This window comes from Phoca vitulina, unplaced genomic scaffold, assembly GCF_004348235.1.
Source record: "Phoca vitulina isolate PV1807 unplaced genomic scaffold, GSC_HSeal_1.0 scaffold4, whole genome shotgun sequence".
Lineage (NCBI taxonomy): Eukaryota > Metazoa > Chordata > Mammalia > Carnivora > Phocidae > Phoca > Phoca vitulina.
Window position 1 is genome coordinate 13,805,844 of NW_022589707.1, and position 17,675 is coordinate 13,823,518.

The 17,675-nt window shown below is 56.5% G+C and overlaps 1 protein-coding gene across 1 annotated transcript in view; it reads left to right on the forward strand.

The window, feature by feature from the left end:
* PLXNA4 (plexin A4) overlaps window positions 1-17,675 on the forward strand; it is a 418,730-nt gene that overhangs the window by 391,251 nt on the left and 9,804 nt on the right. Inside the window, exons 26-30 of the mRNA XM_032401552.1 lie at window positions 5,390-5,493; window positions 6,033-6,132; window positions 7,274-7,464; window positions 8,371-8,540; window positions 12,224-12,436. Of these exons, the coding sequence (XP_032257443.1) occupies window positions 5,390-5,493; window positions 6,033-6,132; window positions 7,274-7,464; window positions 8,371-8,540; window positions 12,224-12,436 (778 nt within the window). The remainder of the gene's footprint in view (window positions 1-5,389; window positions 5,494-6,032; window positions 6,133-7,273; window positions 7,465-8,370; window positions 8,541-12,223; window positions 12,437-17,675) is intronic.

The window sequence follows — 17,675 nt, forward strand, 5'->3', positions numbered from 1 at the left end:
TGAGTGTGTGACTGTGCGTGTGCATACATGTGTCCTCGCCTGCATCTCACACCACAAGGGCCAGAGCTGGTGCAGGTTCGTGCTCCAGGGAGGGGAAGCCTCTTGGCATAGCACCTGCTGGGAAGTAGGGGACCCCCCCAGGAGACAGGCCAGGGATGTGCTTGGGGCCTGGGCCTCCTTCCAGGGCTGTCCTGCAGATGAAGCCCCCCATCCTCTATGCCCCGGCTTCCAGCTAATCCCTCAGCCACCTTCTCAAAACTTGGGGGACATGTCATGGTGCTCCCATCCCCTCTTCCCAGAGAATTTCCAAGCACTGTGTGGTCTACCTCCTGAACACCCACCCCTACATCTACACCCCAGTCCTCTCTGCCTTGGCCAAGGGCAGCCATCCCTACCTCCATGTCCCTCAAGAGCTCCCCCTTCTCAACCACCCCATCTCCCTGGCCCGCAGCTCACCCCCGATGCCTTAGCCTGGCTTGCCAGAGCTTTCTTAACCCACTCCTGACTTGCACATGCCTCTCCGGCCTCTCCTTTCATGGGGCCCCCCTGAAGGATCACGTAAGTGGCCCCTTTGGACCAGAGCGCCCGCCCCGCTTGCCCCTCAGCCCTCAGCCCCACAACCATCCCTGCCCCACTCCCCAGACGCCGCTCACTCTCCCCTCTACCCAGCCCCAATGCTGGGCCCGTGATTTGTCACGCTCCCTCCCAGCCCTCCACCCAGGGAGCCCTTCAGGAACCAGGGCTTTGGTTTTATTAGGTGCCATGCACTACCTGCACAGGGCCTGGTGCACCATCAGTGCTGGGCAGATGGTGTTGGAATGAGTGTGTAATGGGGCTCTGAGATTTTCTGGATCTGGATTTTCCGCACGGTGGCCGCAGGAGATGCTTCTTCCCATATGTCCTGGTCCAGAGCGCGCCTTGTCTCAGGATTCTCTGGGGCCGTCCCTGAGCTCAGCGTCCCCCATCATTGGTGCCTGGAGGTAGTTTCCAGTCTCTCTCTGTGCCCCAGGGGCAGGCAAAGCTGTCTGGAGGCTGGGTATTCACCTGGAGGACGCTGGCCTTGGCCTGGCTGTCTCCTCACCCCTCAGCTGTTCTAACGGGGTCACCTCATACATACATAGCAAGGTGGGGACACAAAAGATATTTTTAGTGCTGTTTTTATAGGCAAGACAGAAGGAGCCTGTCTGGTGAAGGGTGCTGAACTTGGGATTGGGAGGCTGGGTTCTATTGATTTTCGTTACTGTCATTAAAACTAAGCATATGTTGAATATGCAACAGTACACAGAGCACAAAATGAGATACGCCCTTGCTCGGGGGGCCTCCTGGGCTGACCGAACAGCCACACAGACCGCCAAGCGCGCCAGGCCGCTGTCCTTCAGATCTGAAGGTGACCTTCAACCAGTCCAGCCTGCTCTTGGGTTCCTCACTGCCGGGCAGGGATGAGATTGCCAGAACCAGTGATGCCGTGTGAAGGGTGGACGGCTCCCAAGACAGGGAGAAGCCAGATGCTTTGGCCCTCGACCTTGTCCCTTCCTGGCCCTAGCACGACTCAGCAGAGCTCCTGGGCTCATGCTCATGGCAAGACAAGGTCACAAAGCAGAGCAAGAGCACCCCGGAGAGCTGAGCCCATGTCCACTATTTTGGTTTTCTTGAGACATGCCATGATGAGTCTGGGGAGAACAGAGCCCATGGCTGGTCTGGATGAGGGGTTTCAGGAAAGGAAGGAAAGTGTAACTCGGAAGTGGAAGTGTGTTCAGGCCAACAGGTCAAACTGAGGGCCCTGGCAGAGAAGAGGGAGTTTCGGGGATGAGTCTCCATGTTAGCCCAGTCCAATTATCAGGTGCCAGGGAATCCCATGCCTTCCTGCTGCACTCCGCACGCCCCGCTCCATCCTGGCTCAGCTCAGCAAGTGCCCCATGGCCTTGCTTCTTTCCTGCAGGCCCCAGGGATGGGGCTGCCAACAGCTGGCCCCCACCTCTCTGGCTTTCCATCCGTCAGGACTGAGAATGTCACTTGTTTACCTTTCTCATATTTCAGGGCAAGCCAGTGTTTCTGTGGCAATAAGGGTAACAGGCTCAAGAGCTCTTAAAGCAGGGCTAAGGGTTCTCCTCCTTGACTCCAGCTCATTATCCTCATCTTGGTACCTGGGGGAATACTCCTAACTTTGGGGGATAATAGCTAAAAGACCATAGTTGCTACCCCCCCACTGCCTGCTGGTACCCCACCAGAGGTCTCTTCTCATGGCCCCTGAAAAGGTGAGCACACATTGGCATCAGTGAAGAGCATGTTTCCTGCCTGCCCCGGAGCACCCTGCTGCCCACTGCAGAGCTCACTGCACATCAGTCCGCACCAACAGTGCAACTCGATTTATGGAAAGGAAACTCCTGGGGCCCGAGGGACACTGCCGGCGGCCTTCTTGGGCTCCTAGAGCTGAAAGCAGGCAGCTGAGGGGAAGCAGGGACCCGCTAGGGCTCAGGGCTCCAGGCCTGCCACCTCACACCCTCCCCCACATCCCGACACATGGCTGACACACAGATGTGGCGAGTGCCACACTGCAGTGCCCTGAGCCGTGTCCACGTCCGGGGAACACCTAGAGCGGGGGAGTTCCTCTATGTCACTGTCTCCAGATGACCTTGTCCAGTGTCCTGCCCAGAGAGGGAGCCCAGTAAGTGCCCCGGGGAAGAGAAGTCAGCTGGTTATCAGAAGGAGCGGTGGCCTGGCGGTGCGGACCTCTGCATCTGTCTTCCCAACCTGTTTTTTTCATTTCCTGGTCATGAAATTAGAAGGATGAGTGATGATAATTTAAGACAACCTTCCTTCTGGCACTGGCTGTGCTTGGTTGTGTGTCTGAGGAGTTCGGAACAGCCTTTGACCTGGGTTGCTAACAGGACAGTTCACTGTTTACCTCCACCTGCAACTCTGGCCTGCCCACTGTGAACACCAACACACAGGCAGAAAATTCTCTTACACTGCCTGGAAAATAGGCCACCATCACTCACTCACTCATTCTCCTTCCTTCCTTCCTTCCTTCCCTCCTTCACTTATTCATTATTCCTTTAATAAATACTCAGGTACTTACTATGTCCCTGGTGCTGGACCAGCACTGCAGTAGGCATCTAGCAGCATCAAATTTTTGTACTCTCAAGGACAAGCCATCATTCCTTGACTGCCCTGGGGAAGTATGGCCATACTCTGCCCTACTTTTTTCAGTTGGGGCCAGAGAAACAGACTGATTTTCACTTGCTTACATAATTATTGGACATGACTCAGAACCAAGGCTGCCGAGGACAGCCACACAGGCTGCGCACTGCACAATTTCAAGGGAGTTGTGCAACAGGGCAGCCTTACATCGGGGTCCAGAATCAGTCACCAGCTGTCACTGCTCAGTCCACCCGGCGATTTGGCTTGTTCAGGTCCCACTGAGTTGTGCTACAACTCCCAACAGCAAGCGGACCAAGGCGGCTGCTAAACCAGAAAGCTGGTCCCCAACCAGTCCTGACAAGCCCACAGCCACTTCAGTGGAGGAGACTTCCATCTCCCTCGGGCCCAGCCCGTGGACGTAACACCCAGAGCTCTTCCCTGCTTCTCCTCCAGCCCCCACGTGGGGAGTGCAGAGCACGGCCTGCTGGGCACCCACGCTGTCTCTGTACCACCCCCACCACGCTGCCTCTGACTTAAGGGCCCTGGTGCTTCACCGGCAAGCGGGGGAGACCCAAGAGGCTTCGTCTTCTAGGGCCTGCCGTGGGACCAGGCTAAAGCGCGCCGCTGCCACATTCCTTGGCTCCAGGCTGGCCTCCAGGAGTCGGACTTACCGCAGATCAGCTGACAGATGTGCCACGACTCTGGCCCCGCCACTCACAAACCCCTGCATCCCTACATACCTACAGAAAATGAAAAACAAAAGCAAAAGACCCAACAAACCCAACCCTGCCGCCTCTGTGCCGCCCTTAGTGTCCTACCCAACCTGCCCCCGGGCCCTAAGCAGCGCGATCGACTTCAGCCGTGCCGTCCGCGGGACTGAATGACCGGCAGTCCCCACGCACCTAGTGAGGCCCCTTTGCTGCCGTGAACACGCGTGGTATCCGTGTGTTTTCGTTCCTGGGACGGCCCGGCGCCGCGCGAAGCTTCGGACCAGAAAGCAGGCAAGCGCGGGAATGGAGCAGGGACTGGGGTGTTGCGAGCATGTCTGCTGCTGCTCAGGGCAGGCAGCTCCCTTCCTGGGCCTGGTCCCCATCAGTAGCACTGGACCTGCCACGGGCACAAGGCAGGGAGGCTTCGGGGCCCTCAGTGCGGCAGAGGTGGCCGGTGGCGGGCCCACAGCTCAGCCATAGGAACCGTACACGGCAGGGTGAGGCGAGGATGTTGGCTGACTCGGGCCAGCACCCCACTGCGCTCTGTGAATCCCGGGGCTCCTGCACAGCTCAGAAGCACCGATGTCTGCGCCGATTGCCTAGAAGCCGGGTTCGGGGCTTTCTGGCTGCAACACATGGGAATGCATTTGAATTTAAAAGGCTGTTTTTCTCTTCTGGTGTGCGCATGTGAACATATGTGCGTGTGTGGGTGTGCACGTGCACATGCACTGGAGCGCGGGTGCGTGCCTGGCGTGCACCCGGGGCTCCGTGTGCGTGCATCTGAAGACCGGAGTGTGCGCGTCTTCATCTCCATGTGATTTGTACCACGGGGGGTGACGGCAATGTGGCTGATGAGAAACAGTCTCCTGCGTCCCCACGTGGGATGCAGCAGGGAGCCTGTGCATTGTGGGCGTCTGGGCCCTTGAGGAGAACGTACGGCTAGAAGTACATGCGTGTAGCATCAAATAATTAGGTGTTGGATAGATCAGCAAGATGCCGCTATCCACTTCGGCTCCGTGGGGCTGGGCTGATCCTGGCCAGGAGAACGGGTTTTGCTCACCTCTGCACACATGTTCACCCAGCCTCCCTGCCAAGGATGACCGACCTGCCGGCTTCTGGGTGCAGGACGCGCCCCTGGAATTGGACCAGGGTGCACCCAGACTGAGCCTGCAGGCTTGGTCTCATCAGCTCCACGACCTTGCAGTCAAGCCCACGAGCCTTGGTGGTGATGCTGCTGCTTTGGCCTGCCCTATCCATTCGGCCAGTACTCACTGAGCATCTACTCACCAGTGTGGCCACTCACGGGGGCTGGTGGGCAGGGGAGGACAGGTGATGTTATCCCGCTTTTGTCCCGTAGTTAGTTGGGATGAGGGCCAGAGCAGGAATTCAGGACCCCCTGCACTGAGAGCCTCTCCCTGCTCCTCAGGGAGCATCTGCCTGCACCTGTCTGTCCATGGGTCCCGCCCACACTGGGGCCCTCGGGATCCCGGCAAGAGGGGCCCAGGGGCCTCTCTGAGATGCAGCTGCTCTCCCTGCAGAGTGGCGACAAGGAAGTGGGGCGAGGATGATCCTGCAGGATGAAGACATCACCACCAAAATTGAGAATGACTGGAAGAGACTGAACACCCTGGCCCATTACCAGGTGGGGTGACTGCGCAGGAGGGGTGGGGCTCACTAACCCGCAGTTCCCTCCAAGCCTCGGGCCTTGAGTAACAGGCTCCCCCAGAGGCTGGACACCAAGCTATACATCCCCCTGTCCGCCAGCGCTTCTGATCCCTTAGTGACCCAGGGAAACTTGATGTCCCCCAGCCAGGAGACCTTAACCTTTTTGGAGATAGGATCCCAACATGCGTGCTTCCAGCAGGGTGTGGACAAGTCCCCAAGAAAAGGCCCTTTCTTGGATGATCCCTGGGGTGTGAGGCCGGGTGCCCTGCCAGGGAAGCATGGGGAAGGAGGGTGCTGGTGAGAAGCTCTTGCCAGAGCTGCTCCAAGAGGGATCCTCAGCGTAGGCTACTACTCAGTGTTCAGGTCTGTCTCGTTTCGTCAAAGCCAAGCCGACAGCCTCCAAAGTCCCCCGGTCCTCTGTGATTGCCCCTGAGGTCCAAGTGAATTCTGATTGTCCTTATTTCCTGAGGTGGCAGAGTTTCTGTGCCCAGGCTCTTAGAAGCCTTTTCCCTGCAGGTGCCAGATGGTTCTGTGGTGGCTTTAGTGTCCAAGCAGGTGACAGCCTACAATGCAGTGAATAACTCCACAGTCTCCAGGACCTCAGCGAGTAAATATGGTGAGTTCTCCGAATCATCCCGGGGAGGAGAGGACGCCCGAGCTTGTCCGTGGTGACGGTCACAACGGCAGCACCGCTGAAAGGCATGGGAGCCCTGGACAGGAGGCAGGCAGGCTGACCGTCGCTGCGGAGGGCCTGAGCGGGGACGAGTCTCCCCATTCTGGAACTCAGGTGCAGGAACAGGACCTTCACCCTTGAAAATAAGAAGAAAATCTAACCTTCATGAGCACCTTACAGTCTACACGACGCTTTCACTTTTGTGATATTCATTATCGCACGTCATGTTCGTAACAATCAGTGAATTAAATAATTATTATTTCCCCCTATTATGCAGATTAGCAAATTATAACTCAGATGCACAGAAGCTAAGAGACGTGTAAAGGTCACACTTCGGAGGCCGTTGCGGGAAGGTGCAGACCCAGGTCTCTGGCTCTGCGGTGGGTGGGGGAGAAGGTGCTGGAAGCCGGCTGGGAGCCCCCAGTGAAGCCCCATTCTGCCTCCACCTGTGAGCTCTGGGGCCAGCTGCCTGACTGCTCTAAGACCCGGTCTTCCCAGCAAAACAGGGAATGAAAAGGTTACTGATTTCACAGGCTCAGGGTAAAAATAAGTAGAAGAAAACAGCGGAGCCTGCACACAGTAGGACCTTCATCTTTTCTGCACCACACCCATTCTGCCACACCCCACATGTCAGCAAGCAGGTGGGAAGGACTGACCCTGGCCAGATGGAGGATGCAGGGAAGCAGGTGACAGGGCAATTACTCAGCTGGTCAACAGTCACGAAGGGAGCAGGCTGCCTGCTCTTCCGTTCCTCCTTAGCTGGCCACACAGAACACATCCTGAGACATCACCTCAGATATCTTACAAGGAACAGTTTAACAAGGGACAGCCTTCTATTTTTAGAAATCAAATAATTAAGCGCTGGAGAGATGCAAATACAGGAGGGCGAGGAATCTCTGTGGTTGAAGCAGCCTTGGAGAGCTTCCTGGAGGTGGCGGGCAAAGCATCCCAGTTCCAGGGAATGGTTGCTTGCAAGGCACCAGCACATGGCAGGAAGGATCAGACAGCACTGGCCACGGCTGGAAGGGGGGCAGCAGGGGGGTAACGTAACGGCCTCACGCGCGCGGGGTCATTGCGTTGGCAGAAAACATGATCCGGTACACGGGCAGCCCCGACAGCCTCCGCTCGCGCACACCCATGATCACCCCCGACCTGGAGAGTGGAGTCAAGATGTGGCATCTGGTCAAGAACCACGAGCACGGGGACCAGAAGGAGGGTGACCGGGGGAGCAAGATGGTGTCTGAGATCTATCTGACACGTCTCCTGGCCACGAAGGTAGGGGACTTCACACAGGACTCAGGGCACGTGTGGGGCATGGGAAGGAACCCCGTCACTTCACCAAAATCTCAGAGATGGCAGGTAGCTAGTGTTTGTGCCAGGACCCCTCTGCTATCCACTCGGCCCCAGGACTCGTCCCCCGCGCACAACCGCAGAATCCCCCTCAACCCTGCCGATGACTGGAACTGCCACCGGTGCCCCAGGCAGACCCCACCCGTGCCCCACTGTTGGCATGCAGTCTGAAGCTTGGTTTCCATCCTTCTCTGCGCCCATTCCCACATATAGAGACACTGGTCACATCTGTTCATGCCCTTCTGGCAGGCCCCACGAGAGAATGACTCCTCGCGGGTGTCATACACCTTCCCTAGGGAGGGACACGGGGGCTCCATCAGTGACCTTCCAGGCACTATTCCAGTCCTGCTTCTGGGGACACTGTGTGCCTGCCATTAGCCTTTCAGTTGTGAGGCTGGCCTGCGCCCTGCTCTCGGCAGAGCCAAGCGAGGAAGCGTTCACTGGCCGGGGTGAAGAATGCCCCAACAGAACCAGCAGATTGCGTTTGTCTGCTCTGACCGAATGAGTTGTTCCTGAGCATTTGTGAAAGGGGCGAAAATAACACCACCAAAGGGCGTTAAACCCACCCGTGTTATTGGCAGACGAAGGCCTCCTTAGGTCCAGTCATCAGCATTCTGTCTATTTTGCACCGGCAGGGGGGATTTAAAGCAGTTGGAGACAGATGAAGCCCGGGGGGGATGTGATGCAAGCACTCACTGGGTTTCACCCCGGTGGGCCAGGCTGCACGCCATCCTCCCGTCCCCTCTCCTGGGCCGCCGGGCAGATCTTAAAACCCGGCCTCAGAGCTCCCTGGGCAGGGCTGCGTCTGAACAGGTGCCCCTCCGCCCGCAGGGCACCCTGCAGAAGTTTGTGGACGACCTCTTCGAGACCATCTTCAGCACGGCACACCGGGGCTCCGCCCTGCCCCTGGCCATCAAGTACATGTTCGACTTCCTGGACGAGCAGGCGGACAAGCACGGCATTCACGACCCCCATGTCCGCCACACCTGGAAGAGCAACTGGTGAGTGTGGCCGGGGCCCCCCTACCCCCGCAGGCAGGCCCTCGGAGCGGGAGCGGGCTCCCGGCCTCCGCACCCTCTCCCATCCCCGTGCTCGCCTCCGCTCTCACTTCTCGGACGCTGAGCGTGCAGACGCCATCGGGCCAGCCCCTGGCCTCAGTGGGCGACAGACAGGCAGGGAGCTGGTGGGACAGGGAGGCCAGCGCGATGGGAGGAGATGCATGTGGGCAGCCGGTCCTAGAAGGAGCACCTAACAGTGACTCTGGAGCACAGTTTTGACCTAAGTCATCTACGTGAACAAAAGGTATTTCCGTTCTATTCGAAAAGCAACAGTCTTCCTTCTCTTCCCCCAAACTCCTCTTCCAAACTCCCTTTGGGGAAAAGACCTTCTCAAATCTGCTTCGTCTGTCTTTGAGACCACAAGACAGCAGGATTCTCTGTCCTGACACTCTAGGTGTCTCCACTGTGGTCCCTCTCTCTGTACCACATATGCCCCTTTCCCTTGGCGTGTGTATGCTCTGGGTTTCCGTCTGCAACTGCAAGGTCAGAGAGCAGTATTCGGCACTTGGTGTGGAACCTTGCACAAAGCCGTAGCTCCATATGGATGACGATACAGGGCCAAGGTGGTCTCTACTTAAGGGCTCTCCCTCGGGCAAGGCCGGCTTATATTTAGTCCCATCCTTTCCAGACTCACCTCCCTGTAGCTTTTAAACAGCCCTGTCCCAGGTTGTTCTTCCCCAGAATATTCTTCCAAGGCAGCACAAACCTGCTGCCCAGCAGCTGCTGACCACTGGGACGGGCCCGGCACCAGGGGCGCAGCCAGCCATCCCGACAGCCAGCTGCAGCCCCAGACCGAACACAGATGACAGAAGTCAGAAGTGGCACTAAAACCTCATCTCATGTCATCTGCTCTGGCTTCTCCTCTCTTTCACCTGAGGATTAGTGCTGTCTCTGCCGAAATTGGAAAAGCCGGCAGGAACAGAAGTTTGGAGCATCGCACTAAAGAGTTGGGTTTACTCCCACATTAATTTCGGGTGAGAGATGATCTTCCACTGTGGGGTTCTTGCAACCTTTTTGAAATAAGACTCTTAGAATCTGGATTCCTCATTTAGTGAGGGAGCACTGGGTGGAGCCTCTTCCCTGCGGGAGGCCTGCCAGGCCTGGTGTGTCCCCGTGCCTGCCTCTGGCTCAGATTGCACTGAGCTCTGCCCATCCTTTGAGCACGACTCTTTGGAGCTGTTCCGAGGGCCACATCCCTGGCCTACCCAATCTGCTTCTCTCTGGCAGCGAGCCTCCCTTACCGACCACCTCATCTGAATGTCATGACACAAGACAGATCTGCCCGGCCTGGCTCTTGGTCCTGGCTGGGGAGAGGGGTCTTTCCAAAACACCCCTACCTGCCCTCCTAGCCCATTACAAGCAGACCCCCCGAGATGGTGTCTAAACAGTTAGCTTTCAGCCCATACCTCCTGCTGGGGGAGGGCCACCTCCAAGGATGATGCCATGATGCCCTTGGCGTGGGGCCGGCCTTCCCTTCACACCAGCTCTCCCCAGTACCCTGCTGTCCTCACCAGGAACTCCGGGCCAGTACCAGAGTCAGCAGCAGGCTCCAGGTCTTGCTCCAAAGGACACACGCCCCCTGACCCTGCTCGCTGCCCAGGCAAGAAGCAGTTCGCCTGGGAATTGTGAGATCTGCGTGCTGACTTAGAGTTCTTGTCCCTGAGAGAAAAAAAAGATGACTTCTTTTTTCCTGGCCAAAGTTGTAACTCACTTTGTCCCCCCCACCCCCCTTCTTCGACAATCCCCCTACCTTTTCTCTTTGAAATAAACCTCCTGCTCATTTAGCCTGAGTGGCTGCAATCAAACAGAGATTAGTGCCACCACTAATGTTAATAATATGCTAATATTTCATTAGGCAGGAGCCTCGGTGTGGTGCCCTGGCGTCCCTGTTTGATTGGCCGGTCAGCACAACTGGCTGACGCAGGGGGAGTGTTGGGAGGAACAACGACGAGGCAGATAGGGACAGCGGCGTCCCTCTTCTGGGTGGCACTTCCAGAAACAGGAAGGTGCGGACGGGTGTGGGAGTCCTTGATCCAGAGCTCTGACCCTGTCGTGGTCTCCCGGGCACCTACAAGGACCCTGACCTTCACTGCGTATCGCAATTTTTCTGTGCCGTCCCTTTATTTCCTATTCCCTATTTCCCAGGATACGACGAGCGCCACTGAACATGGTCAGTGCTGCCTGCCCGAGCCCCGCACCGCACACTTTGTGGGAAGGGAACACTTGTTGACTGACTGGCAGTCTTGAATAGGCGGTCTTTCTGTATCTTAGCATTTGTCGTATGAGGTACTGGCTGCTGGAAGATACGACAGAGGAATAGCGTGCTCGCCGTACTGAAGGAAGTAGTTCCAAGAGTTTAAGCTCCAAGAGGCAAGCCAAACACATAGGAGCACTGTAACTACTCGCAGCCGTGGGGACAGCAACCCAAACACTAAAACTCAGGGCAAAGGGCAGGAGGTGAGCAGACAGGGGCAGAGGGAGGGAGAGAGGCCATCCCTTGCTTGGTGCCACCCCGCTTCCTATTCTGCATCCCAGTGGGCTGGATGGAAGCCACGGGACGGGAGAGCCAGCCGAGCGTGGCCGAAGGCGGCAGGTGGGTGCTTTCTCCCGACGCCCCAGGACCCTTTCTGGCAACACAGACAGTGACTTGCAGTTATCAGACCACACTGCACGGTTTCCCCCTCGTTGTCTTGGTCTAGCTGATTCCTCTCCCACTGCCTCCAGGCTTCCTCCAGCTAAGGAACACCTGTGCATCTTTAAAACTCAGACCATCAAGTGTCTTTCCATCTGTGCAGACTTTCTGGACGCTTCTGAGTAGACTGGACGACACCTCCCTGTGCCCCACATCAGACCCCGTATGTCCCTGGGTTCTAGTACTGACAGTTCTCAGAGCACATACTCGATGGCTTGTCTGACACCCCCACGAACCCACCAGAATGCAGGCTTCTTGAGGGCAGAGGATGTGTCTTATTCACACCTATCCCCAGGTGCTAGCTAGCTCCTGGTATGCAGTAGGTGCTAAGTGCAAGAAGGAGGGAGGGGAAGGAGGGAACACGAGGGAGCAGCTGAAGGCTGTGAACGTGGGTTTCTAGGCATGCCAGCTCACAGAGGAGATATCAGTTAGCTACACTGAAAGTGCTCAGCCCCAGGGCCTTCACCGTGTAGGATCAAGCTGATGCTCCCAGGCAGGCAGGCAGGATGTGCCTTCTTCCAAGTCATACAGTGGACGGCAGAGAATAAGACACAAAGCCTATATTCCAGGTTATGCTTTCAAGTTTGCCAACTGGAGATGCCTTGTGTCCAGCACAGGGGGCGGACAGTGGAACAGAGTCAGAAACTCTGTCCTGGCTACCTCTGAGCCCCAAGCCCTGGGCTGCCAGGGAGGGTTGCAGGCCCGCAGTGCAGGCCGGGCACCAAGCCCTCTCCAGGGCCCATCAACATTTTAGCTGTGGGTGGGTTATCCAGCCCGGCTGATCCTCGGTTTCCTGGCAGGTAAGTTAGTGGCAGAGGCTTTGCTTAAGAACAGTTGGTTCCCAGCCTTTTCTCTTTTTCCAGAGAACTCTCCGGGCTACGCCACAGCCTCCTGCCCTGTGTTCTCTGACCGTCTGCCTCTTCCCTCCACACAGCCTGCCCCTGCGGTTTTGGGTCAACATGATCAAGAACCCCCAGTTTGTGTTTGACATCCATAAGAACAGCATCACGGACGCCTGCCTGTCCGTGGTGGCCCAGACCTTCATGGACTCCTGCTCCACATCAGAGCACCGGCTGGGCAAGGACTCCCCCTCCAACAAGCTGCTCTACGCCAAGGACATCCCCAGCTACAAGAACTGGGTAGAAAGGTGAGTGCTGGGCCTGGGAGCCAAGGCAGGGCCCCTTGCTGCAGCAAGCAACTGGCCCTGATTAGGGGTCCCATCCCCTCCAGAATGGGCCGGTGCTTACAGACGGGTCATTCACAAAGCCCGATCCTGCGATTGCAATGCCCACACCCCCGTGAGCCCAATGGTACCGTCAGCTGAAACAAGAGCCCTGGCTGGAGGTCCCACTGGGCTCTGCTTCCCTGCACGGAGGGCCCCAGATCTTTCCATGCCTGAAATGCCTCCAGGCCCAGGAAGGAAATACAGCCCCTGCTCCAATCCCCACCAAAACAAAACAAAACAAACAAACCTTCGAGGGACTGAATAACATCTTGCACAGAAAGTCAGGAGCCCCCTGCCTATCTGCCCCTGTCCATTGGCAAGTCCCCCCACGTCCGGTGGGGATGTCGCTGTCACTCTGACACTTCCCTCTGCCCCAGTCCCTGAGCTCCCCAAGACGAGCTCTTGCTGCCCTGGGTGTGCCCCACAGTGCTTTCTCAGCCACCAGAGTCCTGACCTAGTCATTGTCACACGCAGCATCCTGTGACTGGAGGGCCACCCGTAAGCTGGGGAGCCCATCTTCATGCAAAGCTAACTCCTGGTGAAGAACATCAGTGGTTTGTCCGGGCCAATCAGCACCACATACCAAGCACCTGAGCTAGGCAACCAGCCAAAGCTTTATTTATTTATTCATGCCAGTAGCCCTGGGATATAAGAGGACAGGATTATAACCTCATTTTCTGCCCATGAAAGTGAAGAAATATACATTCAGAATGGCTAAGTAATCAGCCCAAGATGACTTCAGTGGCCAAGAGGAGAGTTGATCCCCAAACTCAGCTGACTCCCACATCACGTCTTTACTATTAGGGCAACCTATATGGTGCCTCTGTGTGAATTGAGGAAAGTGCCCTTTCCTACTGGAGGAACCCCAGGCCAGGGTGCATGGTCTGTTGAGTGATGGACTGGTTGTCCAGCCAAGCACCTTTGTGCAGTGAACAACCTGCACAACTCCACATGGCAGTCCTGATTTTACCATGTAGCTTTAAAACAGGAAACCTGGATGGAAGCTCAGATTTGGTGCCTTTTTTAAGAGTAAAAGATGCCAAAAATTGTTCTTGACTGAGTAACTGGAGACAAACTGAACAGGATCATTTCACCTGTGGCAAAGAGACAGTCTCTGTGTTCATACTTGAAAATTGCCTTCCCTTGTAAAGAGGGAATAACTAAGAGGCCGTGGAGTCCTGGCCATCTCAGTAACATGGTTCTGCTCAAAGGGATTGCATTTTGTTCTTCCTCTCCCCTTTGTTCTTTGCGATCTTCCCCACCCCTCCCTGCTGATGCGTGAGGTGGGCATCGGTGTCGGCCAACAGAGAGAGAGCTCTCTTGTCCTTGTACCGGATTATGTCTGAGTCACGAGGAGAGGCTCTCACCTCCCTCCACGTAGATGGTGGCTCATTCTTCTGACAATAGAGCTGCCAGAAACAAGCCCTCCTGAGTGGTCTTCAGCAAAGAGAGGGAGGAAAGAGGCAGCAGCTGGGCTAGGTGATCCGGGCACTGGTGCGGCGTCACTGAGCTGGGACCTCAGGCAGGGAGCAAGCAAGCGGGGATGTGGGGGGCGGGGGGCACTGCCCAGACATCTGCAGAGAGGACACTCCCCAGAACACAGTTCGCGAGGCAGGGGCGAGAGTGATGCATGCGCGGGGCTAATGGCCTTCCTGCTGCTCGGTGCTAACTGAAATCTGTGCCACGCAGCTGCCACGGGTCATGAGGAAGCCTGGTCCGTTGGGTTATTTTTAGGAGTGGCTCGATGGTTTCCATTTCTTATCCCGCCAGTTTCTTAGCAACCACTGCCACTCTCAGGAGAGTCATCTTTCGCTAGCTTGAGATCCCACCCAAACCCTTTCTCCCCTCATTCTGGGACGAGGTACAGAGGCGGAGGGATTAGGAGACGGTGTGAACAGGTCTGGAGATCAAGTCTGGAGTGCCTCTCCACTTGGTGATGGATGGATCGATTCCATGTCACTGCCCGAGGAGCCTGGCCTCCGAGCTTGTCTGCTTGCTGGAAGGTGAAGCCTAGACGCACAGAACTCGCTCATGGTCCCCAGGGAGCCCGGTCCCCCACCTCGGCCTACCAAGGGCACCGGCAGCCTGCAGTCTAGAAGAATGACGGTAGAAGCCAACGTCTCACGGGCAGGGCTCACCCACTTGTGATGTCAGACAGCCCACCTACGACGCAGGCTCAGTGACTCACTGCGGTAGACAGCACCCTACACACATCTGGGGAGGGCCTTCTGTCCCATCACAGCTAAGAAACAGGGTTTGCCCTGGCTGGCCCCTCTGTAGAGCAGGTGGGAAGCATGTGGATGCTGGAGGCTTCACTAACTCTGGTGGTTGAACAGCCTAGATCATTCTGGCACACCTATGCTGGCTTGTAGCTCCTAGAACTTCTTCATCTACCCATCCTCCCCCAACCCCGTCCTCCCATTTCATCCTCCCATCCCATTCCTGCCTCCAAATACCTTGCAATGCTAATGGTCAGTGGCCCCACTGCAGACTCCCAGTGTCTGCTGCCTCCATCCAAGTATTTGGGTTTTTGCTTATGGCCACATCTAGAGAAAGGGAGAAGGATCTCTTGGTTCCCAGTAGCAATCAACCACTACACTCATAGAGCAGAACTCACTGGTGTCACCATGAAGAGTGTGACCTGAACAGTCATAGTTTCTATTTCATTAGCAAGAGCAGTAAAATGATGTTAGGTGGTGATTTCCTCTCATTTTAAATTGGAAGAGCCTCAAGGTTATTCCTGTGGCAGCATTAGCCTCTCTCACCTGCCCTCAAGTGCAGGTGCATTCCAGGTAGGAATGAGTGGAGGGGCACCACCGTTGACCTGCTCAGAACTGGACTGGGGTGCGCCACACATTTGAGTATCATCTATCACGTGTGTCACAGCATGAAAAAGGTTAAGAACTTTAAATATTTAAAAATGCCCCCTAAGGAAGCCATCCATTCAAAACATAAAACTGTGACAGCTCACCCTGGGAGCAATAGTGGAGGTGAAGTATAGACATTTTATTAACTTATTCATCAATCCATGGGTCAAACATTTATGGTCTCCATCAGGAGTGTATGGGACCCTCGGCATATATTACACTTGATCCTTCCCTCATGGCTCTTGTTGTCAAGGAAGACACACGGAGGGGCACTCAACAAGCCCCATGAGCTGTAATAGTGCGGCTCCGGGAGTGACAGCCTGATTCCGCTGGGCCTGGAGAGGTCAGGGAATGGCTCTCAGAGGAAGAGACTTTTGTGCAGGGCCTTGCAAGCCAAGTGTCTGTACATCAGAACATCAGGCTCTAAGCGTTTTTCATGTCTACGCCTTCATCCTTGAGGTGTTTGAAGGGATGACAAAACTTTGTTCTTCTAAGAGTTCAGGGCACTGGAGACCACTTTGGGGATCACTGGAGCCATGGTAATGCAGAGCTGAGACACCCGCCATCACACACTGGGCCCATCCCCCAGAAGCCCACAAATGTAGACTGGTACAGACTGGTCGACGGCAGAAATTCAGCATTCTGGGGCCCTGCCTTTATAGCAGCTCCCCAAGGACCCACACGGGTACTGGCGTCCCATCTGGTAGGAGCGAACTCAACAAAGGCTAGGGAGGGCCAGTGGTGGGACCCAGCCCTCCTCAGCAGGCGTGGCCTTGGCCAGCCTGCCAGACCCTGGCCAGTTAGAGGGGGGGGTCTTGGGGGACTTTCAGAGCACCAGTCCCTTCTGAAGGGGCTCACCTGCAGGCAGAAATCCCACGGGAGGAAGTTCAAGTTCAGGAGCCCGGGCTGACCTTTCCCTTCCTCACTGCACAGCCCGCTGGTAAGAACACTTGTTTGAGGTTCATTAATGGGGCATAATTGCATTCTTCACAATCAATAAGCCTTCTCCGTGGCAGAGCCCAGCGCAAAGGCCGGCCCAGCGGGAGCGGAGAAGGAAGCAATTGCCCACAGAGCCAGGGAACCCAGGGCAAGGTCATTATCAGGCTCAAGGGGTGCTGGCAAGCCTGGGGGGTGGTGGGGCACAGCCCTGGAGGGGAGCGAGGAGAGGTCAAGGCGGGCTCAGCATGCCCCGTCGGGTGGATGGGCCAGCCAGCAGCGCGCAGGGCTGGGGTCAAGAACCAGGCAGAGTGTCCGCCAGACCCCAAGCCCCACACTCATCCAGAAAATTGAGCTGCCCGTGGCGACTCAGCTCAGCTATTCCGAACCTGCCGAAGATGAGGACGTGTGGTTGATCCATTCATGGGCTAGTGTGCGGCCACAGACGTGCTCAGGTCCAATCCAGCAGCCTCGGCCAGGAGGCAACCGGGCTGCTGCCTGTGGACATGACCTCACTGTTAGAATAAAGCAAAGCACGTCCAGGTGGGCCACCACCCGTTTCTTCAGATGGAAAGGGTGGAAGCCCTGCCCTCTCCCCGCTCCACTCCCAACCCCTTCCTCCCTCTCTTTCTCACACAGACACACTTTCTAGATATTCTCTTTGGAGAAATCGCCCGGGTGACTGGCCCACACCGAGGCAAGCCATGTTGAAGGGATAGGGCGGTGGGCACCTGCTATTTCTATGGAGACAGTGGTCCCTAACCTGGGCTCTCGTGCACCTCAGGGACCATAAAGGCCGCAGTAGGAGCCCGGGTGCTACATGCAAAAGCCTGACAGGCCATCCATGTACTCGTGAGAGGCTTCATGAGCAGGGGACGGAAATGGCAGGAGTCTTTGTGTCTGATGACAGTCAGGTCCTGTCAGTGAAGACTTGGTCAGGTGACAGAGTGACCGTCCACAGATGACAGAGCGTCACTGTTGGGAGGAAGCTGTGGACCCAGGCGAGTTGACTGAGTGCCTGGTTGCTGGCTGTGGAGAAGCCAGGGAGGTCAGCAGTTCACGCTTTTCCCCAACGTGACCTGCCCACCCAGCCCGACGAGCACATTCAGCTCGGGAGGCGTGGAATCCGGACGGTGGCACACGTGTCTTCGGGAGGGGCGGGGTGGGGAGCCACCACTGAAGCCCTGGGTCTCCGCTGGAAAATGGAACACTGACATTTATTGCCTTCCAGAAATAGTGCCAATGAATCGAGTCTCTCGCTGGACCGTTCACACCTGGAATGTCGTTAAATCGCCCAGGCCCCCGAGGACCCTGAGGGTGCCGACGGGTGGGCTGCAGGCCGGGAAGAGAGCGGGCCC